The 25,895-nt window shown below is 41.4% G+C and overlaps 1 protein-coding gene across 3 annotated transcripts in view; it reads left to right on the top strand.

The window, feature by feature from the left end:
- The window catches only part of zmym2 (zinc finger, MYM-type 2), a 32,476-nt gene extending 9,559 nt beyond the window's left edge, over positions 1-22,917 (top strand). For 2 of the 3 annotated variants that reach the window (XM_088352859.1, XM_088352860.1), the window contains exons 2-23: positions 65-652; positions 2,060-2,210; positions 3,239-3,372; positions 4,563-4,711; positions 5,182-5,344; positions 6,407-6,619; positions 7,149-7,299; positions 8,249-8,364; positions 8,439-8,558; positions 9,752-9,902; positions 9,977-10,149; positions 12,496-12,661; positions 12,916-12,944; positions 13,027-13,168; positions 13,249-13,370; positions 14,236-14,386; positions 14,481-14,731; positions 14,838-15,131; positions 15,584-15,698; positions 15,967-16,206; positions 17,124-17,247; positions 20,870-22,917. In XM_088352859.1, coding sequence (XP_088208985.1) covers positions 80-652; positions 2,060-2,210; positions 3,239-3,372; positions 4,563-4,711; positions 5,182-5,344; positions 6,407-6,619; positions 7,149-7,299; positions 8,249-8,364; positions 8,439-8,558; positions 9,752-9,902; positions 9,977-10,149; positions 12,496-12,661; positions 12,916-12,944; positions 13,027-13,168; positions 13,249-13,370; positions 14,236-14,386; positions 14,481-14,731; positions 14,838-15,131; positions 15,584-15,698; positions 15,967-16,206; positions 17,124-17,247; positions 20,870-21,053 — 3,912 coding nt within the window. In that variant the 5' untranslated portion in view covers positions 65-79 and the 3' untranslated portion in view covers positions 21,054-22,917. The remainder of the gene's footprint in view (positions 1-64; positions 653-2,059; positions 2,211-3,238; positions 3,373-4,562; positions 4,712-5,181; positions 5,345-6,406; positions 6,620-7,148; positions 7,300-8,248; positions 8,365-8,438; positions 8,559-9,751; positions 9,903-9,976; positions 10,150-12,495; positions 12,662-12,915; positions 12,945-13,026; positions 13,169-13,248; positions 13,371-14,235; positions 14,387-14,480; positions 14,732-14,837; positions 15,132-15,583; positions 15,699-15,966; positions 16,207-17,123; positions 17,248-20,869) is intronic. The other variant, XM_088352861.1, reaches the window with a different exon arrangement.
- The last annotated feature ends 2,978 nt before the right edge of the window (positions 22,918-25,895 follow it).

The following is a 25,895-nucleotide window of genomic DNA, read 5'->3' as shown; positions in this document are numbered from 1 at the left end:
TATCCCAGAGGGAAACCAAACCGGTTCCTTTTAATTGCCTCATTTTGGTGTGTGTTGTTTCCAGGTGGTTGCCTTAGCAATGGACGGGGAGTCGGAAGCCAACCCTGCTGTTCCGGAGGAGGGGGCGGCGGCGGCGGGTGAGCACGTGGAGGCCGCGGCGGCACCCACTGTGGAAGCCCCAGAGCCGGTTGCCGCGGAAACGGATGACGACCAGGCACCAAAGAAAGGCGGCGGCGGAGAGGAGGACGACGACGACGTGGTTCTGGTAGAGGAGCCTTCTGAGAACGGTCAGGGGGATACCGCTCGGATGGAAAACACCCCGCCCGCCAATGAGGCTCCCGCAGCGGAGGAAACGCCTTCTTCCGAAGTGACTCCGCCCGCCGGAGAAACGCCCGACGCGTCGGAGCCCTCCAACCCCGCCTCGGCCGCCGAACCCATCGTCATCGACGACGAGGAGGAGCTGGAGGAGAATCGGGGCGGTTCCTCGCCCGACAACGTGGAACCACATTCCGGTATCAGAATCGCCGACGTCACCACACTGGGCCAGCAAACGGCCGACAGTACCATCTCCTCATCTCCACCTGCAGGGGACTCCCATGGCGACTTGGTGATCACGTCTGTTACGTCGCTGCAAGGGGTCTCGACCGTAGAGGTAAGTCCGGAACTAGAATATCCAGCTTACAGGAGCCCGAACATGATTTGAGGGATCGGGCCTGAAGTACACCCAAAGCTGCACTTTGGTGCCGAAGTGCAGCGAGAGAGAAACCTGGCCGGACTTATTAATGGACGTTTTATGCTCAAATTCTGGGCTGGGTTCAGGCCCAAGCCCAAGATCTTACCTCTACAATAAGATTGATGTTTGATATTACAGGCGTGCCCCTTTAGACCGCTAATCTCCAATGTGTGATCTCCTGGTTGCCCTGTAAGGACACCTGAGGTGCACACGGACCTGGTCTGAAAATAGATTTTCTAGTAAAAGGATTTCTTTAAAATGGTTGACAGTCTTAACTAATCCTACGTCCAAAAATTCACTTGTAAATAAACACTTTAATAGCATATTATTGGCATGATATTTTTTTAGTATTTGTAATGTATATCAAAATGGTAGCCCTTTTAGCTATTATGTAGCATCAAAGTTTGGAGACCCCTGGTTTAGACCGGCGGTTCTACAATGGTGTGACTTAGACTCACCATCCCACCGTTATTACAAGCTGCGATCTAAAAAAAAAAAAAGTCTGCTCCTTGAATTAATTGAATGTGAAAAGATCGAGCCAGAGATAGTAGAATAAATCACCTTTTTTTTTTACAAAATGAGTAGCAAAACCAAAACAACTTCAATAATATTGTTTTTAAAGAGACAATGTACATTATTTCAAGACTCTTACATTATTGATTTGAATAATATTCAAAAATGTGTGTTATACGTATGAAAGTGCATTTTTGAAGTACTTGTATGTTGAGAAATTTGCATTTATTTGACATAACATGGGCTTTGCCATAGTAGCTCGCCATCTTGCTGCTATGAGTACTGGGGGGAAAAAAACTATAAGCCTGTGACATCTTAAAAAGAAAATGCAGTTTGGTCATTTTCTCTATGGATTGTTTTCTGAATGTGCTTTTCAGCAGTCGTTTTCAGTTGCACTACACGATAAAGCGACATCTAATGGGCAAATAATGCACATTGTCCCCTTAATGCTCTATTAGATGCATTTTTTTTTTTTATGGGATTGTATATTCTCCACTGTGTGCGTTGCGTCATTCTCAACGTGTGTAAACAAACTTTACGGCTCTTTTTCTGTGGTTTGAAATGGTGAGTGTCAACCTGCATTTGCATTGCATTATCGCTATCTACTGTTAAGGAGTGCAATTTATCTTCATTCATATATTTGTTTCCCTTTTCTTAGCATTATTTTGCCAAAGCAAAGCCGCGCGGCCCACTGAAAACGGTTCCACAAACCATTTTTGGGTCCCAACGTACAAGTTGAGAAACGCTAGTCCAACCCCAAAATGTGTTTGCTCAAATTCTACAAATGTAACCTCACCTTGCTTTTTTGCGCAGTCCGGTGACGGCGTGGTGGAGGAAAACGGTCTTCAGATCAGCAGCCCTTTCACTCTCACTCCAGACAGCACTAGAAGACCAAGCGCTTCCTTTAACCCCGGGCGGGGCTCGGCAGTGCAAAACGGCGACACGGGGTCGCACAACAGAACAGGTAAACGCTCACGCAAATGTTGGATTCTCCTCAGTGGAACAAAGTCCAGTCTTTTCCATACTATATAAAAACTATAATTGGTCCCACCAGGGTCTCAAACTTGTATTTAAAAAAAATTATAATTTGGGCCTCTCACTCACTTTCTGTAATTTGGTTTATATGAGTGTTTTTGTTCAATGAGCAAAAGAGGGAGGGTTGGGTTGGTCATACGAAGCCCGTAGCACATAGAGCTCAGAAAAGGTTCAAGAGACATTGCAATACAGAGGAAGAAGGAAACAAGAAAATAATCCTTATTTGGACTCACTTAAACGATATGAACGGCTCCAAAACATTGTGTATTGTCTATCACAAACCGAAGAATCTGAATCAGTCCCTTAAAGCTTAGCACTTTGTTCCCAAATGCCAATATTCAGTGTTTTTCCGAGGTTCTGTCTTGTTTCAGTCTAGGTGGTAAGAAGTTGATTCGAGACTGTAGCGTGAAAGAACAATATATATAATATAGTGGTATAATACATGCACATCCATCCATTTTCTGTGCCGCTTATCCTTACTATGGTTGCGGGGTTGCCGGAGCCCATCCCACAACGCTCATTTTGACTTGAAAAGCACTATATAAAAGGCAATCTTAAGAGTCTTCTTTTGTGACACTAAGTATCATATTTCATTTTGGTGTTGTACACCACGATTGCAAGTTGTGGCCTAGACCCTTGGACAAATATTTTCTCTTTCCTGGACCATGTTCTGTGTGTGTCTGATATTCAATCCCACAGGCTGATGATGCTATGAACACTAGTTTGAGGTCCAACCATTTTATGACAGCGAGTTCAGTTGTGCTTCATCTTACCATCACTGGTGATCCTCCTCTTTTAATTTTCTATTTTATTTTTTTCCTGCACAACCCCGGACCCCTCTCGGCATTCCACGCACCTGGGTCTCACAAAATTCTATGAGAAACACGGAAGTATCTTTCGAACTGAGATGTAAAATCAAAATTGAAGTTCTTTGCTTCTCTCGTCCCACCCACGCAGATTCATGGATATCCCAGTCGGCGTCTGTTCCCCGAAACCAAAAGCAAACTGGGGTGGACTCTTCATCCTCAGCCTCTTCCCTGGCCAAACCTACGGGACACTCTTCCTCTGGCACGCAACCCAGGACTGTCAAGGTAATGCATATTTGCCTTACATAAAGTCCTTTTTTTACCCTGCAAATTTTCGCGGTCAGATCTTGATTAACCCTTGTGGCATTCAAGTACATATTATGCACATTTTCATGCTTTTAGTATTTTAATCAAAGAGAAAACATTGAAAATTTAACACTTTGGAGCTCAAGTACAACCCTTTGAGACTTCTTGTGATTGAGAACTATACAAATAAACACTTGACTCAAGTCTTTTCCGGGTTGTGAGAGCATGTAGATATTCAATACGGCATTGAGCTGTGATTTAAATCTTCTTCCGTTTTGGTACCAACCACATACTATACACAAAACATGCTATGTACATTTTGTGGACGTTTAGACATCGGTGATAATTTGTTATCTTTGACATAACAAACCTGGTTTAGTTCCCGGGATTTTGGTATTTTTCTCTAGTGCCATAGTCATTTGTATGCAAAGTAAAATTTTGTTATTGAGTGTCCGTACACCAGCTGGTGGTGCTAAAGCCCATATAATAGTGGTTTACAGGCAAGATTAACATGTGATATGCGAAAATTGTCATGTGTTTTAAAACAATTTTGTCTGCATTTTTTGACTCATTCAATTGGGCCGTATGTTTATGAAATGTTTACCGGGAACTGGATTCATAAGTATACAGTTCAGTTAGTTTCCTTAACAGGCACTTTTAGGACTTTGGGCAACATTAGCTCAGGAGGTAGAGCGCTCGTCTTGGGATCGCAGGTTCGATTCCCGGCTCCTCCGTGTCATATGTCGAAGTGTCCTTGGGCAAGACACAGAGTCCCTAATGCCCCCAATAAGCAGGTCGGCGCCTTGCATGCCCGCTATTGGGGTGTAAGTGTGTGTGTGTGTGAATGGGTGAGTGTGAAGCACATTGTAAAGCGCTTTGGGAGGTCTTCATTGACTTGAAAAGCGCTTTATAAATGCAGACAATTTACCAGACCATTTACTTGTACTGTCCTAAGGGGCGGAGGGTGGTGGGAAGGAAATTAACAAATCAATGAAACACGATAAGTGGTCCGATAACACTAAACATTTTGAAAGTTGGTTGTCAAAACTGTTCATAAACGACTGAGATATCACACTTTCAAGTTCACGTCCAAATAATGTAACATGACATACATTGTGTCACAAAAGAAGACTCTTAAGATTGCCTTTGATATGCGATTTCTGTCACAGGTGACCTGTGCAAACTGCAAGAAACCTTTGAAAAAAGGTCAGACGGCGTACCAACGTAAAGGGTCGACGCACCTCTTCTGCTCCACCACCTGCCTCTCCGCCTTCTCGCACAAACCCGCACCCAAGAAAAGCTGTACCATGTGTAAAAAGTCAGTTCAAGTCTGTCGCTCTCGTGATTAGAGCTGCACGATGAACCGAAATGTAATCGATATTGTAATGTGTAATCACAAGACACATGTTTGAGCCCCAGGAGGGGCAATGTTTTATTTATAAAGCATGTCAATATGATTAACCCTCGGGGTGTCTTCATTTTGAGTACCATTTTTGTACTTTTTTATACAACTTAAATGGAAATCTGGATAAAAACATATCATATTTCTGCTGTTGGGACCAATATAGGAAATGAACATTTCAATTTAAATGATAAATCATCCAATGGGATTTTTTTTCTGGGTTTTTAACAACACAGTGGCAGGGCATTTTGACTCAAGGACAACAGGAGGGTTAAAAATTGTAATTAGGTTGTTGTTGTTGTTTTTTTTCTCCAAAAATCGTGCAGCCCTACTGTTGGTGTATTTGTGTCCTTTCTGTTGTCATTGTCAACACCCCCCTCTTGCAGGGACATCACCAACATGAAAGGCACCATCGTGGCCCAGGTGGACTCCAGTGAATCCTTCCAAGAGTTCTGCAGCACCGGCTGCCTGGGCGCCTATGAGAACAAGCAGAACCCGCCTAAGTCCATCCTAAAAACCAAATGCACAGTTTGTGGAAAGCTGACTGAGGTCAGTTACTCCTTTACGCGCTGTGGATATTTCTGTATGTACGTGTTTTCCGGACTATAAGTCGCAGTTTTTTTTTTTCATAGTTTGGCCCTGGGTGCGACTTATACTTTGATAAGATGTATCTGTGAAATTATTACTGGGTATACCTTTTCACGTGTGGTTTTCACACTAAATCGCAAGAGTGCGCTCTAGGCCTGTGTTGATCATTTCAACCTTGCCGTGTAGTGCTGACAAATGCCGCCCCAGCATACGTCCCTCGCAAAAAAACATCACTAAAATAACTCTCATTTTGGGGGGGGGAAATGTAATAGAACAGTTAACAATATGCACCTTTAAAAGAAATAGCTTTTGAGCAAGTTGAAAATTTTTACTTTGGCGATATGTCTCCACCTTGTCTTAGTACAGTAATCGGGACACAAAAGTTCAGAAGATAAGCTGTCATTTCGCCAAAGTGAATATTTTTATCTTGCTCAAAAGGGTTTGTTCATTCATAAAAACACCTAAACAAAATGGATACTGAAAGAAAATCATATTCTGCAGATTACATTATGAAAATGGTAAAAAGCAGTCTCGATGAGTCTGACATAAGCCACGTAGAAGCGGAAGCGGCGAATTGTTTGACGTCACAGTGACACAGTGGATGATTAAGTCATCGGTTTTAGTGATTTGGAGTAAAAATGATAGTTGGGTAAGAATATTCTTCATAACTCTTAATATGTCACGTTGTTCCTGTAATTAGCAGGCATCTCAATTATGTAATGTTGGTATATGTACGTACTTGTTCAGCCCGTTTCAAGATGACATGTATGTTTTTGATTTTTATCAAATAAATTTCCCCCCCAAAATGCGACTAATACCCCGGTGCAACTTATACATGTTTTTTCCTTCTTAATTATACTTTTTTTGGGCCGGTGCGACTTATAGTCCGTAAATGCAGAAGCGGCTGTTGTGATTTTGCAGCGTTGGACTGCCCCTACCTAAATTGAATTTCCCTAACATTTTCTCAAGTTCTTGTCAAATAATCAACAATACAGGATGTGAAATGAACATTCTTGCGTACAGATCCGTCACGAGGTGAGCTTCAAGACAGTGACGCACAAGATCTGCAGCGACACGTGCTTCAACGTTTACCGGCGAGCCAACGGGCTCATCATGAACTGCTGCGAGCAATGCGGAGACTACTTGCCCAGCAGGGCCTCCGCCAACCACTTCCTCTTGGTGGACGGACAGCAGAAGCGCTTCTGCTGTCAGAAATGCATCAGGGAATTCAAGATGGTACGTTTACTCAGATTCCGGCCAATCGTCCGGTAGACAACTAGCATACGACATAAATCCGTTCTGAGGTGGGGGTCTCTATGTAAAAGAAGAACTACAGTAATGTCCTGTAAACAATACAAAATCTAACTTACAGCAATGTCCGGATATTTTTCGACATCCCGAAAAAATGTTGGTATGTACCGTTGTTAGTAACTCTAATGTTCGTAAGTAGGGGGGAGCGTCTGTACATTGTAAAGCACTTTGGCAGGACTTGAAAAGCGTACATTCGCCTCTGGTTTGAAACTGTGTGGAAACACATGTTTGCCTGGAGAGGCTGTGATTGCACAAAACACACCACAGGAAATGATGCCAGCACGAGTGGTTAAGGGATCCAACAAACCATTTAGCATGGGATTGTTATGTTTTTATGTGCATTGATGTCAATTCGTAACAAGGGGCGCGTGAAACATCTCAAAAGCATGTCGGACATATTTGGGTCCAGGAAGCCTTTGAAACTGAATTACTGTTTCTTTTTGCCCGTCTTCAGGCTCACAGCAAGCTGGCGAGCTGTCTAACATGCAAGACGCTGATCAAGACGGGCGAAGTGGTCCTGGGCCTGGCTGCCGATGGCGCCATGGGTTCTTACTGCTCCAACAACTGCATGAACAAGTCCAAGATGTCTGCAACCACATTCCACCGTATGTGAATGACCTGAAGAGCAGGCAATGTAGTGGGCAACAAATCAAACTGTTACAGTCCAAACACGTATGGGTCATTCTTCGTATTGGGTGCCATTTGCAGCATGGTCACTAACTTTCACTCAACATTTGTAAAATATTCAATGTTATCAACATTCCATCTGAAATAAAGACTTTCAAGAAATCTATTTGTCTAGCTCAGGATAGAATTCTGTACCTTTTTTTTTTCACACACGAGATAGGCCAAATGTGTCATCATTGGGTGCCAATAATAGGGGCGACATTTTATGCTCTATCTAAAAATTATTACTAATTTGACGAAAAAGAAGTTAGTATACCATGGTTACTGTTAGATTGTTAACATGTGTATTAACCATATTGTCAAAAATATGTGTCCCCACTATAAATGAGGGTGGACATGTGATACTTTTGCTAATCAGTAAACCATTAAAAAACATTGAAAAAGGTCAGTTAAATAGTGGTTGTTACACTTCTCCTTTAAGGTTTTCCCTCCAGAAATATTGTAACATCAGAGAGTCATGTGAAAAAATGATATTCAGTAGATGTTTTCTATAGAACTCTTGTCAGAGTAACGAGGGGGCAGTTCACATTGAGACACAGCAGAGATTTTAAACCTGACTGAGGACATAGCATTTTAGTGTACGTGTACTACAATCAGTCATTTACTTAAAATTAATTTATCTTGCATACACATCAGTGTGTCCCTATGGTAGAGTACTGTTAAGCATACAAGAAAATCTTTTAAAAATAAGTCTAAGCCCATTTTTACGCAAGATGTACCATTTTATGTCACTGGGACACAAATGGCACCGAATAACAGGAATGACCCATATACTCGAGTCAAACACCTCAGGTCTGTGCTTTTAACAGGGTTTGGCAGCATAATAGAGAGAAAGCCACTCTACACATTACAATTTGTTTTGTTTAGACGCGGAACCGTCTTGTCACTTCTGTAAGAGGAATTCGCTACCTCAGTACCAGGCCACGCTACCTGAGGGCAATGTTCTTAACTTCTGCAGCTCGCAGTGCGTCACCAAGTTCCAGGTGCACACCCACTCGGTTGTCACTCATTTTTCCCACGATCGAGATTTTTTTTAAACTGCTCATCATACTTGCAGAACACCACACTCCAGACCACCAATGGACAGATGACGCTGTCCTCAAACAACGCATTGCAGCTCAAGTGCAACTACTGCCGGGGAGCATTCAGCGTCAAGCCAGAGACGCTGGAGTGGGAGGTCTGGAAATACTTTCTTTAGATTGTAGACATTGCAGTAGGGCTGCACGATTTTGGGAAAAAAAAGAATTGCGATTTTTTTTTTTACACTTGTATTGCAATTTCGATGCAACTTTTGATTTGAAAAGAAAAGTGCATTTTCTGTTTTAGTTGTGCTTTTGGGGAGAACTTTAACATCGTGACATGCAAACTTACCTCGAGATGTCATTATTACCGACTCTGTATAGGACTGTAACAAAAGTACAATGAAATTGGAGGGCTTTTCTTTTTTTTTGTGTAAGAAAGCGATTAAGAGAGCTCCTGGCTAGCGACGGGTAGCTGCAACTTTTGCAAGGTCTCTGTGATGATAAACATCTAAGAGTCACAAATGTAGCGGCTTTCCACGAGTGGTAGCTCCAAATCGTCTGTTTCATCGGTAATGGATCTGGCGTTGGTGACTTACCACGTTCGGCAGAGAGGCATAAGAGTTGTTATCCTAGCTGTTAGCTTTCCCTTCCGATGCTGCCTCAGTCGATTCCCAGGCGCGATAGCAATCCACGGAGCATTGAATTCCTTTTCAATGCAACGAGCCGCTAAAGCTACGAGCCGTGGCATTTGTTTTGATGGCTATTTGTGCAAAGGATATGGTGTAAGCTGTCAGTCAGCTAATCAAAGTCGTGCACGCACACTTTGCCTTGCCTTTATTGGCTAGTGTCATCAAAACCTGCTTCTGATTGGCCGCCTCTTTTAGACCCAGGAAAGTGCTTTGTCACGATTGGATTCTATCACAATATTCAGGTACCGATTCGATTTATATCACGGTTCTCGACAAATGCAATCCTACGCGTATTGTTATTGGATATAATTGCTGATTGCGATTTTATATTCTTTCCTAAAAACAATCAACTCAAATCATACACTCCTGGGACATAAACTATGAATGATTTTCAAACAATGCACATCAGTCTGTCAGTCAGTTTGGAAGCATTTATTTCAACTAAGACAATAAGAATATTATTAGTAAACTGCGCAACAGGTTTACAGACACAAAATGTCAAAAATAAAATCACGATATATATATATATACATGAAGCGATTTTATTCATTTATTTTTGTCCCACGCCTAACGGCATTGATTAGTTGAATCGTGCAACCCCACTTTTGCAGGCAGCTGAGAGGAGTTGTGTGTATGACAACTGTCTGTGTTACCCTCAGGACAAAGAGTACCATTTCTGCAGTAAGGTGTGCTGTGACGACTACAAGAAGCTCCATTGCATCGTCACCATGTGCGAGTTCTGCCAAGAAGAGAGAACTTTGCACACCACTGCCAATTTCTCAGGCGAGAAGAAGCCTTTCTGTAGTGAAGGTAATGGCGATGTCCCTTTTTCAAGGCTGCTTTTTTAAATTAACCTCACAATATTTGGAATGTTTGCTTCCTAGGTTGTAAACTACTGTTCAAGCAGGACTTCATCAATCGCCTGGGTCTCAAGTGTGTCAGCTGCAACCACTGTGGCCAGATGTGCAAAAGAGGCATCACGCGCCATCTCGGTGGCCTCACGCGAGACTTTTGCGGCGAGACTTGCGCAAATAAGTTCCACGAATGGTACCACAAGGTTTGTTTTGCTAAAAACGTGATTAACGCCCACGGATGTTCTCTTGAAGCTGCGTGTGTGAGCAATCGCGCACTGCCCATACATTGTTCAGCGCACAAGAACATCTATTCAAAGATCAGGGCCAAAATATGCAAGATGAATTCACTGCAAATTTGGACAAAATTACAGTGCGTGTCCAGGTTTTCGCCCAGAAAACTAGTGTTCCCCTTGGCAGTGTCTTTGAAAGTCAGCGATGGCAAGAGATTGATTAGAACAGTGATTTTCAACCACTGTGCCGCGGCACACTAGTGTGCTGTGAGAGATCGCCAGGTGTGCCGCGAGAAATTATCCAATGTCACTTTGAAATTTAAAATTTTATGAATCATTTTCTGCAAATATTATCTCATTGTCAAGTGTCTGTACTGTAAAAACAGGGGGTATTATAAATTATATTGGAATTAAGCATACTGTTCAGTGTCATTTTATAACATTTTTGGTAAGTGGTGTGCCGCGAAATTTTACAATGTAAAAAAAATAATTAAAAAAATGCCCTGGCTGAAAAAAAGGTGAAAAACACTGGATTAGAAGACCGAGTGGCACGTGGGTTTGTGGAGATCAGGGCTGCTCGATCAACCAAAATCTAATCGATATCGTGATGTGACCTAGTGTGATAATGTAACCGCATAACACTGCGTTTTTCTCAAGGATTTAAGGTTTCAGTTTTTTATGTGATTCATGGAATGTTTGGCCAACAAGAATTGTCACATTTAGGGGTTTAACTGTGCCGGCCAATCAGAAGTAGGTTTAATGGCACTAGTTTTTCAAGACGAGTGTGCGCCACTTTGATTAGCTGACTGACAGTTTACACCAGCCCTTGCACATACGGCCACCAAAACAAACGCCAAGGCTCGTAGCTTTAGCGGCTTATTACATTGAAAAGGAATTCATCAATTAAAAGTCAGAAGAGCGCATAGAAATAGTGTTCACCAGCGGTTCTCCCAGGATTTTTATCTCATCAGAAAATCGACTGAGCCGCGCGTCGGAAGGGAAAGCTAACAGATACGATAACAACTCTTAAGCCACCACTAACGAACCACTAACAAACGTGGCGGGTCACCAATGCCAGATCCATTACCAACAAAGCGGACGACTTGGAGCTAGTACTAATGGAAAACCGCTGCATTTGTGACTTTTATTTTAATCGTCACAGAGACCTTGCAGAAGTAGCGATTACTTGACTTTAGTGTGTAGCTAGCCAGTCACTCTCCAATTTGTTTTCTTGTACTGAAAAGAGAAGCCCTCTGATTTTGTCGTACTTTTAATGACAATCAAGACCATTTATTCAACTGCAATCATGTAATAAAGTTTGCATGTCACTATGTTTAAGAACTCCCCAAAAACAAAAAACTAGCACAATTTACTTTTAAAATCGAAATTCGTATCGAAATTGCAATACAGGTCTGAAAAATCAAATTTAGGTTTTTTACCAAAATGGTGCAGCCCCAGTGGAACTTGTCAGCACTTTTTAACTGAAGCTCAAAGAGTGGATACAGCTTGCATGTAACTTTCAGGTTCTGCCTTTGAGCAAAAGTATTAAGCATGTCATTTTTTTCTGCTTGACCTTTGTTACTTACTACTAGTTTTTACTTCTGGTTTCTCGTCAAACGTCACGAGCCTGATTAGTTTTAACTGCTTTGCATTTGTTACATTATATGATGTGGAATTTCATTTACATAGATTGCAGAGAAATTTTACGCTACATTATTTTATTACCAAATACGTTTTGATCGATCTTTTTATCAGATGGAACTCTATTATGGCCACTCTGTTCTTCCTCAAAGTGCAACCAAGTACTGTATCCAAAAAATCCTTGAAATGTGTTCGATATAACAAAACTTATTTATTTTATTGTTAAAAATATAATAATATAAAAATAATTGTTGTAAAACTGATGGCTGGTGGGTTGTGCAACCTCTCCAACCAGAATAAGTGTCCAGAAATAAATTGGTGTTCCCAGAAACCATAACGGTACCTGATCCCAGGTTTTGGACATTTTGTGATAATCGTTTGCTTGCCACACACGACTCATTCTTTTCACTTTGGTTTCAAGCAGTGCCTTCAGACTTTGTCACACTTGTGGAGAATTAGAAGGAACGTTGTCAGTCACATCATAGTAAAATTGACATGACTTTACCTTAGGATTTCGGTTTCAGTCACAGAGATAGCAGAAAAGTATTACAAAGTTCTTGTGGCAAAAATGTGGCTTAGTTTTTTTGTTGTTGTTCCAGAATTTGGAACATTATTTTCCATTTTTTTGCACGCATCTCAACTTAGTATTCTGACACCATCTTTACATCCCTCCCTTAGGCGGCAAGATGTGACTGCTGCAAAGTTCAAGGCCAGCTGACCGAGTCTGTGATGTGGCGTTCGGAGATGAAACAGTTCTGTGATCAGCAGTGTCTGCTCAGGTTCTACTGCCAGCAGAATGAGCCTATCATGGCCACCCAGAAAGGTCCAGAGAACAGCTGCATAGGTATGGGGTGAAATCCTCACAATGTGTTCCCTGTCTGTCATGATTTGATCCAGAAAAGTCATAAATGACTTCAGTCCTTCACTTTTTATTAGTTTATTGAGATGAGCTCGGCGCCACTTTCCTCCAAGTTTAGTAGATATGGCGATCTTTACAATGTGTAAAATGAAAAATGTACAATCACATTTTTAAAACTTGCAGGAATTCACCCAATTATGGTTGGAACTCAGTGATGTAATTGTCACTTTTTTTTCCAGGCATTGACTCGCAAGCTTCCAAACTTGGGGTGAGTACAAATTTCAATAATGCTTTGTAGTGTCATTTAAATATATGTTCATACCCATAATTTGTCTCCTCCCGCAATACAGCTGGTAAGCCAGAGCACAGCAGCTTATTCCAGTGGCAGCTTGATGAGGGATGTCAAAAACAAGGCAGTCCTTTGCAAACCACTCAGCCTCACCAAGGCCACCTACTGTAAGCCACACATGCAGAGCAAGCCCATACAGACTGGTGAGGAATGACCATTTCATGGCACATCATCTGGAATCACTGTCCGTCTATCTAAAAGTGGGCTTCTCTTGTAAACGCAGACATGGACGACGGTGTGAAGCGGGAGTACGTTCCGGTCCCCATCCCTGTGCCTGTCTTCATTCCCATGCCCATGAACATGTATTCACAGCTGACACCCACGCCACTTTCATTGCCTCTACCAGTAAGACATTAATATACAAGTAGTATTAGTATAGAAAGGGTAGCGCCTGCTTATTTCAATAAACGAGCAGTGTTATAGTCATGTTTCTTGGTGTGGGAGTCTAACCTGCCTCTTGTTTGAAAAAAAAATCTGAATTTGATATTTTTCGAGAAGTTATCGCTGCAAACTGTTAAATCTTCTTGGTATCCTCTTTGGTGTAGTTTTTTTTTTATATAGCTCTGAGATGATTCTAGGGGTGTCACAACAATCCTTGGTGTTTATTTGTTTTTATTAATACACTAGAACCCCAGGGAAGTGGATGTCCTGTGATTAGAATTCCATGCTGTTCACATTCTGAAACTTCAGTGATGACTATTGGATGATGAGGACTTTTTCACGATAGTAAGGAAGACCCCCTGGATATGATATATCCCGTTCTGAGGTGCGGATCGCAAAGTGAAATTGCCTTGTAGCAGGGGATAGGACCGTGTGGTCAATTGGCTCCCTGTTTTTAGCAATAATCCTGATCGTCGATGGGTTATGGCCATTAAACGTAGCAAGGGCAGTGACTTTGTTAGTATTTTTTAAAAATCACACGGTTTTAGGCATGCAAAAAAATGATTGTTGATGTCATAGTGTGGGGTCAAAGCTGTGGAAATGGCCCGAAATACATTTTATCCCACACCAGAAAGTGAAAACATCGTAAGGTGTGGGAAGCTTGATCCCGGGGATCGACTGTACACAGATACATTTCCAGTCTTAAGCGAACAGTAAAAGAAGAGTGGCATTTGACTAGAGAACAAACAGTAACTCTCTTCTCTGGTGTTGTGTTGGCTACATTTCAGGGGTTTGTTTAGTTATCTCTGTATGTTTCCCCCTCTGCCAGCTTCCAGTGCCAGTCTTCCTGCCCACCACACTCCAGAGCGCCGATCAGATTGTCCAAACCATCCAGGAGCTAAGAAGCAAGACACCCTCGGAACCCATTAAGGAAAACACGTCGTTGTCAACAGAGCTGACGTCAGACACCCAGAAATCAGGTAGTTGTCGCAAGTTCATGATGGGAAACTTTTTGGTGGGAATACTGAACGAGTTTTCCCAATTTATCTAATGTGGAAGCGGTGTCTGTTTCAGAAGTGAAGCTCGAGAAGGATGTAAGTGAGCATGAAGAGGATGCCATGATCACCACTAGCGTAGAGGAACAGGAGGTAGTAAAGATGGAAAGTCATGTGGACCTTAAGAAGGAAAAGGAAGTGAAGGAGGAAAAAGGGGACGGGAGCTACATGGACCTTGAAGAAGATTTCCCTCTATCTTCGGCGTTGGTCCCGGAGGACATAGACAAGCAGGAAGTCGAGCGGGCATTACGACCTCAGCCAAGGACACGAGTATGCGCATTGTTTTAGCGATCACGTTCATCAGCTTCATTTCGATAATCTCTGTGAAAGTGATGCTATAATGGCGTGATCTCGTTCATCCTTGTTTGTGTTGCAGGGGAGCAAGAGACTAGCAGCAGAACGCAGCTTGGTCAGAGCCCCGTCGGTTCGCTGCCCGCCTCTCAAATCTCGTTACGGCATCAACGCTTTCAGACGTTGGATGGGCTCGGGCGGCAAGGAAGGCGGCAAGGAAGGTGCCGCGGCGGCGAATTCTACCGAGACGGACGCGGTGAAAATGTGCGCCGAGAAGCTGAACGAAAAGCTTTGCGGCTTCGTGAAGGAGGCGCGACGGCCCAACGGGGAACGATACACCCCTGACAGCATCTACTACCTCTGCCTCGGCATTCAGAAGGTTAGCTTTCTTCTCGCTTTGTGCCAGGAAAATTTGGTACCCAGGTCTGTCCTGACTGATCTCAGCCATCCTGAAATAAATTTTAGGTAGGCATGCCTCTGGGCGGAAAAAAGAAACAATGTCTAAAATGATTAAGTACGTAAAACGTTTTGGTCTTCACGAAACTCGCATTACAATACCCAGATACGAGTTACTTTTGTGAAAATGTCAAATCAACTAGGGCCACCTACTCTGAGATTTCCCCATTTTGTGCTGTTTATCATGCCACATTTTCCCTAAACACTGTTGTGATGAAAACCATTGTTGCCATTGTGTTATTTTTCCTAATTGATATGTTACGAATTACTTCCTAATGTTTTTTTTTCTTTTTCGTTTAGTGTACCGTGTCTTTATATTTTGTCTTTTCACATCTTGATTGCATATATTATAATAAGTATGATGTGTCTCCTCAGCATCTTCACGAAGACGGGCAGCAAAGTGACATCTTCAGTGACTCAGCCTACAAAGAGTTTGGGGAGGACCTTGACACTGCTCTCAAAGACTGGAAGCCCAGCCGGCTTCCTGATGGTCAGTTCAAATACGTCATCTAGTTCATATTGTAGAGAGTAATAGTTTGATGTGTTTTGGCTGAGTCATGCTGTCAATTAGGTTTATGTGTAGCATCTTGTGATTATACCTTTTTGCTGTTCACATTCTGAAATATTGTGATGATGCTTTTGTTATATGAAGATGCAATACCAATAAACTATTTTAAATGAGTCAAATTATGGGCTTAGAAACATATAGTTTATTTTACTGCCCTCCGACTTGATATTGTTGCTTTTTTTCTTCGCAGGCTCCGCATGGAGCCGAGTAGACGAGCAATGTCTATGGACGGGTGGCCATCTAGGCAGCACAACGCCGGCCGTCCTGCTGCGCTCGCTGGTCTACCTGAACGCCAAGCGCCTGCGATTGCGCAGCATTCAGCAGCACTTGCGCCTGTCCTTCGCTGAAGTCTACGGGCCAGACAGCACGCACCCCATCGCCACTGGGGGGAGCCGCGCCTGCGTCCGTGTGCCTTCGCCACCGTCTCAGGGTTAGTTGTGCCATATCGGACCAGAGAAAAACATACAATATGACATCAATCTGTTCTAAATTTGGAATCTCGACTTGAAATTGTGATACGGCGGGGATCGTAACTGTTCCATAAAATAACGAAAAAAAAATATGCTATGTAATACAGTAGACCCCTGGGAAATTGATGTCCTGTGATTAGAATTCCATGCTGTTCACATTCTTAAACTTCAATGATGACTATTGGATGATGAGGACATTTCTTAACGGGATAGACAGTAGACCCCCAGGATACGACATGAGTCCGTTCTTAGGTGGGGATCGCAAATTGCAATTGCCTTGTAGCAGGGGATAGAAATCTAAGGTAATCATACCCCAGGTAAAAACATTAGAAAAACAAAGGTATATGGTAAATACTACTTAGATATAATATCAGTGCTTATGATTATATAACGTTATATATAAATTTAGGTTTTAGGGAACCTTTTCATTTTGTTTACCTTTTCGCGTGAGCTGAGTTAATAGGTGGATTATATTTTTCACTTGCGAGGATTGTCATGCCTTGACAAGATTTCCTTGCTCTAATTGCCTCCTTATTTTTAGTAATTGTCCCGATTTTTATTATTTTAAAGCCATATCCCTTAGCAAGTTATTGTGTGTGCCTTCTTTGTACTTCTTGATAATCTCCAACTTCGTTATTTATTTCTGCTTCTCCTTTTAGCATCACTGCAAGTCTTTGGACCCATTGCTAATAAATACAGTATCGTATCGGACACTCGCAAAGTCTTTACTAAGCACACGAACTACTGAACTTAAAAGAGTCAAAAGCATTGTGGGAGTTTAGCCAATATCGGCACCTTTAAGATCCGATCACGCCGATGGACAACGGTATGAACGTTTGCAACACCGAGTTTAATAAATGATTTGTTTGTCCCGTAGTTGAAAAAGAGTCTCTCAAGAGGAAGCGAGACCATCCGGACCGCGAAGAAGACGACGACACGGGATCGTTCGGTCGCGTCACCGAGAAAGAGCGACACATTTTCGAGCTTTACCTTTCGAAGTGGTGAGTTTTATGTGCTGCCTTTATGGTCACTGGCTGTTGAAATGATTAGTCAATTAACTGTATCATTATTATATTTTAAATTTAGCATGACATTGATTTTGTCAGGTGGCAAATGATAATAAACACGAGAAAAATTGGGCCAATGAAAAATCCATCTTTGATTGAACATACTGCGTTCATACCTTAAAATAAAGAAATAATGTGTGCCATTTCTTAAACCAATTGGGCACGGTGCTTGATCACTAAAAACATCGATCTTGAATTAAATCTACGTCCATTTTTAGGGACAGTCAAATAAATAATTGAAAAACACTGCTGGAAACAAGATACATTTTGTGAAGTACATTCAATCAACTTCAAAGTGTGTTACAAGAGAACTTAAATATTCTCAACGGTTTTGAAATCCAGTTTGTTGTTTCTAACGTTCTAGCAACTGTCGTTTGTTATTTGGACTGCATGCATTTCATTTCAGAAACATCATGCGTGGTCCGGGATAACGCTCAAAAACTTTTATAGTGAAATATACGCATAAAAATGTACAATGTATGTCAACAAAACCATATTGGCTTGAATTTTATCGAGGTAAGACGGTTTTGTTCAAGCGTTCTGTTAAATGTTCATGCATCACCAAGGTACTGCAATGATACGCAAGGTCTGCTTTGCAAACTTTGCTGTATCCAGGATAAAAGACTACCAAACTCGAAGTTTTGGCACACGTATTCGATGTTGACCGCCATTTTTGTATGTTCAGAGTTCCCACAAGGTCCTAAAAACGTGAAAAGTCTTAAATTTGATAACAGCAATTATTATGGCATTAAAAAGGTCTTCAATTTTGTCTACAAATCTTAAATTTAATTCTCAAATGTCTTGTTTTCTCTCTGTCTTATCTGTGCGATAAAGGTAATAACTGTATAATAAGTAAACCAACAAGTGTGGAACGTTGTGTCAGGAAATTATTTTTAGACTTTATCGATCTCTCAACAATAAATGGTGTCAGTCATGAAAATCCAGGGGCTGGTCATTGCCCGTCCTCGTTACCTACACAGCATCATCTCCAAACGGAAGAGCAACTTCAGCGACAGACTCATGTCACAGTCTTGTTCCACCGACAGACTGAGGAGATAATTTCTTCCTCATGCCATGAGGCTCTTTAACTCCACTCAGGGGAGTAAAATCACTCATTAAACCACACCCCCACATTGCATATTACCCTATTTTTATTACAGTGTGTATTTTATGTAGCACTATCTAAATACTCTATATCAACACGTTACATTGAGTATTTATGTATTATATTCCTTTTACTTTATTATTGTTTTATTTTCAACACAAGGATACTGCAGGAAGTGTGAATTTCCCTACCCGAATGAATAAAGTATCTATCTATCTACCCCCGCATGGTCTTGCTCAGTCCCACCCTTAGTCCAGGCCCGGCCGCAGTCCCCACCCCCCTTCGGTGCCAGGGTGGGTACATAGTCTGACACGCAGGCTTCCCAAGGATCCTTGAAAAGGCTTAAAAGGCATTGAATTCATTATGGCAAAGTGTACATTTAATGAGAAGTGGCTGTCCGACCAACGTTATTCTCCATGGCTTAAATTTGTGCCAGGTAATGTGCGCGGAGCACGATGTATTGTGTGCAAGAAATAGTCGTGTTTTTTTTTCAAATTTTAATTTCAAAAGGCATTTACCGTAACATTTAACTTGCCTTAAGCTGTAGGACCCCTGGTTACAACTGGGTGCCTGCCTCCCGCGTCTGTATGCCAGAATAGGTGCGATATTGGTCTTCAATTTCATTTGATGTAGTATTGAAACGGTTGTAAGTCTAAACTTTCAATAGAAAAATCCAGCGGGGACCCTGAGGTGAGATGGTTTTCCACATGAATGACTCAGCAGAGAAAACAATTATGAAGCAATGGTTCACTCTGTTGGAAAGTGTGTCTGGCGACAATAGTTTACAATGGACTTCATTGTCAACTATTTTCATGAAGTCGAATCAATATTGCGATGTGCTGTTGTGGGATTATGTCATCACAAAAAGGTGCATTTTTCTTTCCTTTTTTTTCCCCCTCGAGGATTCATAGTTTCATGTTTGTTGTCTTCCCCCTTTGTTGTTTGAGTGATGGAGCTTTTGGCCAAACAGAATTGTTACCATTCGGGTTTTAACGGCGCTGGCCAATCAGAAGCAAGTTTTATTGACACCGGGAAATACATGAAAAGGTGCCCGGCAGCACACCACACACCCGTGTGTGAGCCTCGTTTGAGAAGAGTGCAATCCTATAAAAGCTCCCCAGTAGGGGGCGCTGTTGACTTAAATTTAAAGCATGTCACTCATATTCACCCCTCTGGTTGGGGCAAAATTGACTAATAAGTTGTTATTCTTCAATAAATAAAAGTATTCCAAGTATTCCTCATGAAACGTGTGTATGACATCATGCCATTAGTATTTTAATTTTTTTCCCGCCCCAAAAATTATTATCCTAACCATGGAAGAGTTCTGACTGGTAGGTCGTAGGCTTAAGTAGTCATCCAAGTCATAAGTCAAGTCATATTTATTTGTATAGCCCTTGATCACAAGAAGTCTCAAAGGGCTGGTTTTTTTTGTGTTATTTCCATAGTAGTATTTCTGTAGCATTTTGGTATGTTTGTAGTATTTCCATAGTAGTATTTCTGTACACAAAAGTATTTTTATGGAATTTCTGTAGTATTTTTATAGTGTTTCCATAGTAGTATTTTTGTAGCATTTCTGTCATATTTTTGTATTTCCATAGTAGTATTTCTATAGAAATTTTGTCATATTTTTGTACAATTTCCACAAAGTATTTCTGTAGTATATTTGTAGTATTTCTGTAGTATTTCCATAGTAGCATTTCTATAGAAGTATTTGATGGCACTTATGTAGCATTTCTGTCGTATTTTTGTTACATTTCTGTAGTATTTCCATAGTAGCATTTCTGTACACAGTATTTTATAGTGTTTCCATAGTAGTATTTTTGTAGCATTTCTGTAGTATTTTTGTATTATTTCCATTGTAGTATTTTTGTATTATTTCCATATTAGTATTCTTGTAGTATTTCTGTAGTATTTTTGTATTATTGCCATAGTAGTATTTCTGTAGAAATTTTGTAATATTTCTGTAGTATTTTTGTATAATTTCCATAAATATATTTCTGTAGTATTATTTTAGTATTTCCATAGTAGTATTTCTGTAGTATTTTTTTTATTATTTCCATAGAAGTATTTTATGGCATTTATACAGCATTTTTGTCACGTTTCTGTAGTATTTCTATAGTAGTATTTGTGTAGTATTTCCATAGTAATATTTCTGTTTTATCCAGGCGAAAAAAAACTTCTTATAAAATTGAAAATTGCCTTGAAACTGCAATACTGGTCTGAAATCTCAATGGGGTATTTTTCCAAAATCTTGCAGCACTCTTTTCTATGATCAATTTTTGTGCTAGCTGCCTTTTCCTAGAAGTGAATGTCCCGTGATTAGAATTCCATGCTGTTCACATCCTGAATCTTCAGTGATGACTCTCGAACGATGAGGACGTTCCGCGATCGGACGCCCGGGCTCCAAATCCCAATATGAAGTTGCTAATTTCATATTTCCTCCCCCCCTAGCCCGCCATCATTGTCGGAGTCCTCGGATTTCTTCTACGCTCGGCCCGATCCCGCCTGGAAGGAAGACGGGCCCTGGTTCACCTCCTTGCCCCTGGAATGCCACGCGCTGGAGAGCCTCCTCACCAGAGTCCTGCTGGTGCGGGACATTTACACGGACTCGCAGGAGGAGGGCAGCACAGAGTAGCTCTTCCGTTACGGACACGTAGATTGTTAGTGGATCGGCGGGAAGGCCATAGTGAGTAGCTCTTCCGACCTTTTCTTATGTACACCTTCTTCATTCCTACCGCGGAGCTCCAGGAAACGCCGCCCACCGACCGGAATCCATCGAGTTTTTCGGGGTCTTGGGAAGGTTTAGTCACTTTAGATTACGGTATGCCGCCATCCGCGGGTATGAAATGTCGGCCGTGTCGTTCGGGGGATCCTCGAGGTAGAACCGCACGCGCCGAATCGTCTCGGGGGTTTGAAAACAAAAGACAATCGCGCCAAACAACTGTGAGCGTGTTCGCCGCCGCCTTTGTTCACTCGCATCCCGTTCGGGCGAAAAGCCTCAGAAATTCGGTTTAGAATATTCGACATGGGTACAGGATGAGGGGGAAAAGTCCAAAAACCGGCCAATGACACTCCTTTTGAAGCGGCAGTCTTAATTTCCCTTTTGTCGCGACAGTTTTATGCTTTATTTGCTCGATGACATGAAACGTGCAAATATTTGTGGGGGAAAAACGATTCCAAAGGAGAGAACTTTTTCTGCTCCAGTATATCTCAGTGTTTAAAAAAAAAAGATACAATATTTTCCTTAGAGAATTTTCCGTCGCTGCCGTGTTTGCACAGTTGCTCAAAACCTGCAAATATTTGGTCAGAGAAAAGAAATGGCTGACATTTGTCACATATAAGATAGATCTCCACTTTAACCAGCTTTTCTTATTCCCCCACCGTTGGGATGATTGTGGTTTCTGTTCATTGTTCCTATTCGATATCATGAATAAAATTAGTTTTTCAAAGTAAAAATATAGAATTTTGAAAGCTTCGTCATTTGGAATTTGCGCATTTCGGAACTTGGAGAAAAAAGGCGAACATAATTTCATCATTACAAGTTGTTTTAAAAAAAATATTATCGCATGATTACGACGGTGGCCATTTCATTTTTTGTCTTGTCAGTTCTAGGTTGTCCTGGTTTGCATCAAATCTGTATACATTTTTGTTATTTGAATTGACATCTTTTGGAGCGTGACGATTATTATGTAGTTTTCTATATATAGATATAAGGGAATATTTAGTTCATCTCTTGCTTTTTGAAAAGTTCAACGCCTTTTAAAGGTTTAAGTATTGCAAATTCAAACGCTGAACAAAGTCATGCCGCATCCGTTCCAAATTGGATGCAACATTGTCAATTTTCTTGTGAATAAACAGTTAACCTTCCCCCACAAATACTACAAATGGCCGCTAGAGTGGAAATGAGGTAGAATATCCTCCCAAATGACATCACTGCAACTCTTTATGAGGAAACGCTAGGAAAACGAGTGCAAAAATGAAATGCGCGTTTGTATTTTGGTGGCGTCCTTTTTACAAGGGTGGCGGGTTTCAAAAAGGGACAAAAAAAAAAACACATGTATTTTTTTTCCAATATTTATTTATTTTTCCTCGTTTTTCTGTGTCTAGTGTTTCTCCATTTTTTTTTCTACTTCTATTCCAAGAGAGACGGTCGCCAGACGAGACAAAGCAGTTGCCTATTTGAATCCTCCCATGATCTTGCATTCAATTTGGTTACTCCCAAAGAAAAAACAAAACAAACTCAGGTTTGCTTTGAAAGGATCGGCCATAAAAATGTCTTCTTTTTTCGTCGGGCGCTCTTCGGTCCGACGACGGGGATGCCGGCGGGGCAGGGGGTGGATTTTGCACCTCGCCACCGGACTCGGAACGGGCGAAAAAAAACCTTTAAGCGAGGCGGCGTGGGCGCCCACTCGGGTGTGAATGTGCCTCAGTGTGTAAATACCGACGGGTGTGCGTGCGCGCTCGTGTGCTCGTGTTCAATAAATGACCTTTTTCTAACAGCACGACTAGTTTCTTATGTGAGACGTCACACGTCCTGTTTATTACGAGAAGTCACAAAGGCCTGTACAGACGACTATCACACCATCCCCTGATCTAAGACCTACATGAGGGCATGGAAAAACTCAAAAACCTCAACATGAGGAAGGAACAGTGACGGGGGGGTCACACATGAGTTAATCCCCTGCACATGCAATAACAGACAATACACAGACATCGCCAACATGAAATACAGGTAATAACAATCTCCGGTTGACAGCATCCCGAGGTCTACATCATTCATAAGTTATAGAATCTAAGTGTGTTTAAGCCTAGATTTAAACAATACCACTGAGGTTGCTGATCGAATCTCCGAGGGCAGAGCAATCCAAAGCACTGGGGACCTAATAGAGAATGCTCTCAAATTTGCAGATATCTTGTTGGCTCTTGGGATCACGAGTAGACCAGCATAAGGGGAAATTCAATCTGAAAGATGTGATGGAGCAAGTCTATGCATAATTTTGTAGTGTACCAACATGACCTTAAAATCACACTTTAAGCCAGTGGTTCTCAAATAGAGGGGCGTGCCTCACTTGAGGGTCGCAAGTCTTTGTTAAATCGGGGGGGGGGGGTTCTAGCGCGTTTCACTTCAGGGAACTGTTTGTGGCATTCTCAATGGCAGCGTTCTGTTTACATTTAGCCTCCACACAGTACATTGAGTATGAAGTGTAGCAGACCCTCAAGTGACCCCGCAAAAGAAATATTTACCACCGATGCAGAGACAAGCAAAGAGGGGCGGAGTAAAAAGTCAAACTAGAGTCTCCTCCTGGAAGCTAAGTTGAAGTTCATGATGCATAAGTAGCACTTCAATGCGACCTTGGGGGGGAGACGAGCAAAGACCGGTATGCCTGCTATGTTATAAATGTTGGCAGCGGACAGCATGAAACCAAATCAATTAAATCGTCACCTAAGTACATTCCAACGCAACCACGCTGATGAGACGCTTGAGTTTTTGTTTTGTTTTTCCCAGCGAAAATGTGCCGTAAGGTGACGTGTTACCGTCAATATCGAGCAATCTTTGTTTCGTCCCCGCCAATATTATGTGCCCACTTAAAAAAAAAGAGCTCGATTTTGGGCGGGGCCAGGAGGATTTCTTCTTCCGGGGTGCTGCGTGGCAAAAATTAAATGAGAAGCACTGTCTTAAACTGACAGGGAAGCCAGTGCAGGTCATCCAAAATTGGGGTCATGTGATGAAACTATCTAGTCTTGGTTAAAAACCTTGCTGCTGAATTTTGACCAGCTCCGGGTTCTTGACGCTAGAGATCGGGAGACTGGAGAGTAGGGCATTATAGTCATTGAGACAAGAGGTGACAAACACGTAACTTATAATCCTAACATCAGACTGGGGTAGTATCGAGCAGAGATGGAAAAAGCGTTTCCAGTAATATTCTTAACCTTTAACTGGAAGGACGGATTTGTGACACCTACTGTGCCGTTCAAAATAAAAGCAGTAGTTTTTCAGGTTTTAGTATATTAGGTACAATGCGGTTTTGATGTGATATTCGATTTCAATAGAAAAGTGCATTTACTGTGCTAGTTTTGTTTTTAAATATAGTGACATGCTTTAATCTGAACCCCTTAACAATCCTGTAAAATTTGCCTTAATACCAATTCAATAGAATACTGTTCTTGAACAGTTTAGAGAATTATAGAAAAAAAAATTACAACCCTTACAGATCTTGAGACAAGTGGACTACCTAAACCAGGTAATTTTCAAATCTTCATTTTGGTCATTTGTGCTTTGATTTTTCTCATGTCAGCTCATTAAAAAAGATATCTGATGCAGGGCTGCAACAACTCATTGATAAAAGTGTTTTAAATCATTCATAAAAGCGTTAGCAACCTGTTCGATCATCAATTCGTTGTATCACGTGATTTATGAGCCATTAAGTCTGTTAAATCGATAAAATAAGAGTACGCACGATTCTGTTGTTGCTGAGAGTTGTTGTACCACTGTAGATCTCACTTTTTTAAAGTCTTCTTTTCATTTATTTGCAAACAAAATTGGAATTGAGGCGTCATCTTTGTGGTGTTGACTGTTTCATTATGAAACAAAGTGAACAATTTTCAAGGGACCAGAAAGTGCTGCAGAAGTACAGAGAAAAAATATAAAAATAAGTCCTTAGAGTCAAAAGAAAAATTATTATAAGTCTAACTCTACATGAGGGACAGATTCTTAAGAACATTTCTACACATAAAATGTATTGTTCTCTGTTTTTGGTTTGTATAAGTTCACATAGACCGTATTTTCCGCACTATAAGGCGCACTTAAAAGTCTTAATTTTTTTGAAAAGCTGACCGTGCGCCTTATAATACAGTGCGCCTTATATATGGCTCAATATTGAGTCGCAAAGTCTTGCAACTAACTTGCAGCCGCCGACTAGATTTTTCCTCGTAGGCGATGTGGTCCGCGGTGTATGCTGGGATACTTATGCCGGCGTTTCATTTCCCAGCCAATGTGTCAATCATCATTTGAATGGATCACTATTGGCTAAAGTTATTCGGAGGTCAAGGGGCGGATCCTTTTTATCATTTACAGGCTGGCATTGGCTTAAACGGCAAAACAAAGCCTGCAATTGGCCGAAAAAGATGAATGCGTATAGCACACGTTTGACGGCATACAGAAAGCATTTTTTTACTATTCTGTATTTGTAAATATTTTATTCTCCTGGATTTACTAAACTCACGGATATAAGAGGACCATGGCTGCACATTATTATTGAACACAACGACTTCGGTGAGCTACTTCGGCTATATATTTTCCCTGTATCTTGTTTCAGACTGAACTCGATGTTTCTGTGATAAGCGGTGCAGATAATGGATGGAATGGAGTGTCTATTTTTAAATTCAACTCATTTCCAAGTGTTTATTGTCATATGCACAGTAAAGTTGCGAGCGAAAAAGAAAATAGAAACTAAGTAATGGTTGGCATTTCTTGAAT

This window comes from Urocampus carinirostris, chromosome 14, assembly GCF_059441175.1.
Source record: "Urocampus carinirostris isolate Australia breed hairy pipefish chromosome 14, RoL_Ucar_1.0, whole genome shotgun sequence".
Lineage (NCBI taxonomy): Eukaryota > Metazoa > Chordata > Actinopteri > Syngnathiformes > Syngnathidae > Urocampus > Urocampus carinirostris.
This window is presented reverse-complemented; position numbering and strand designations above follow the sequence as displayed.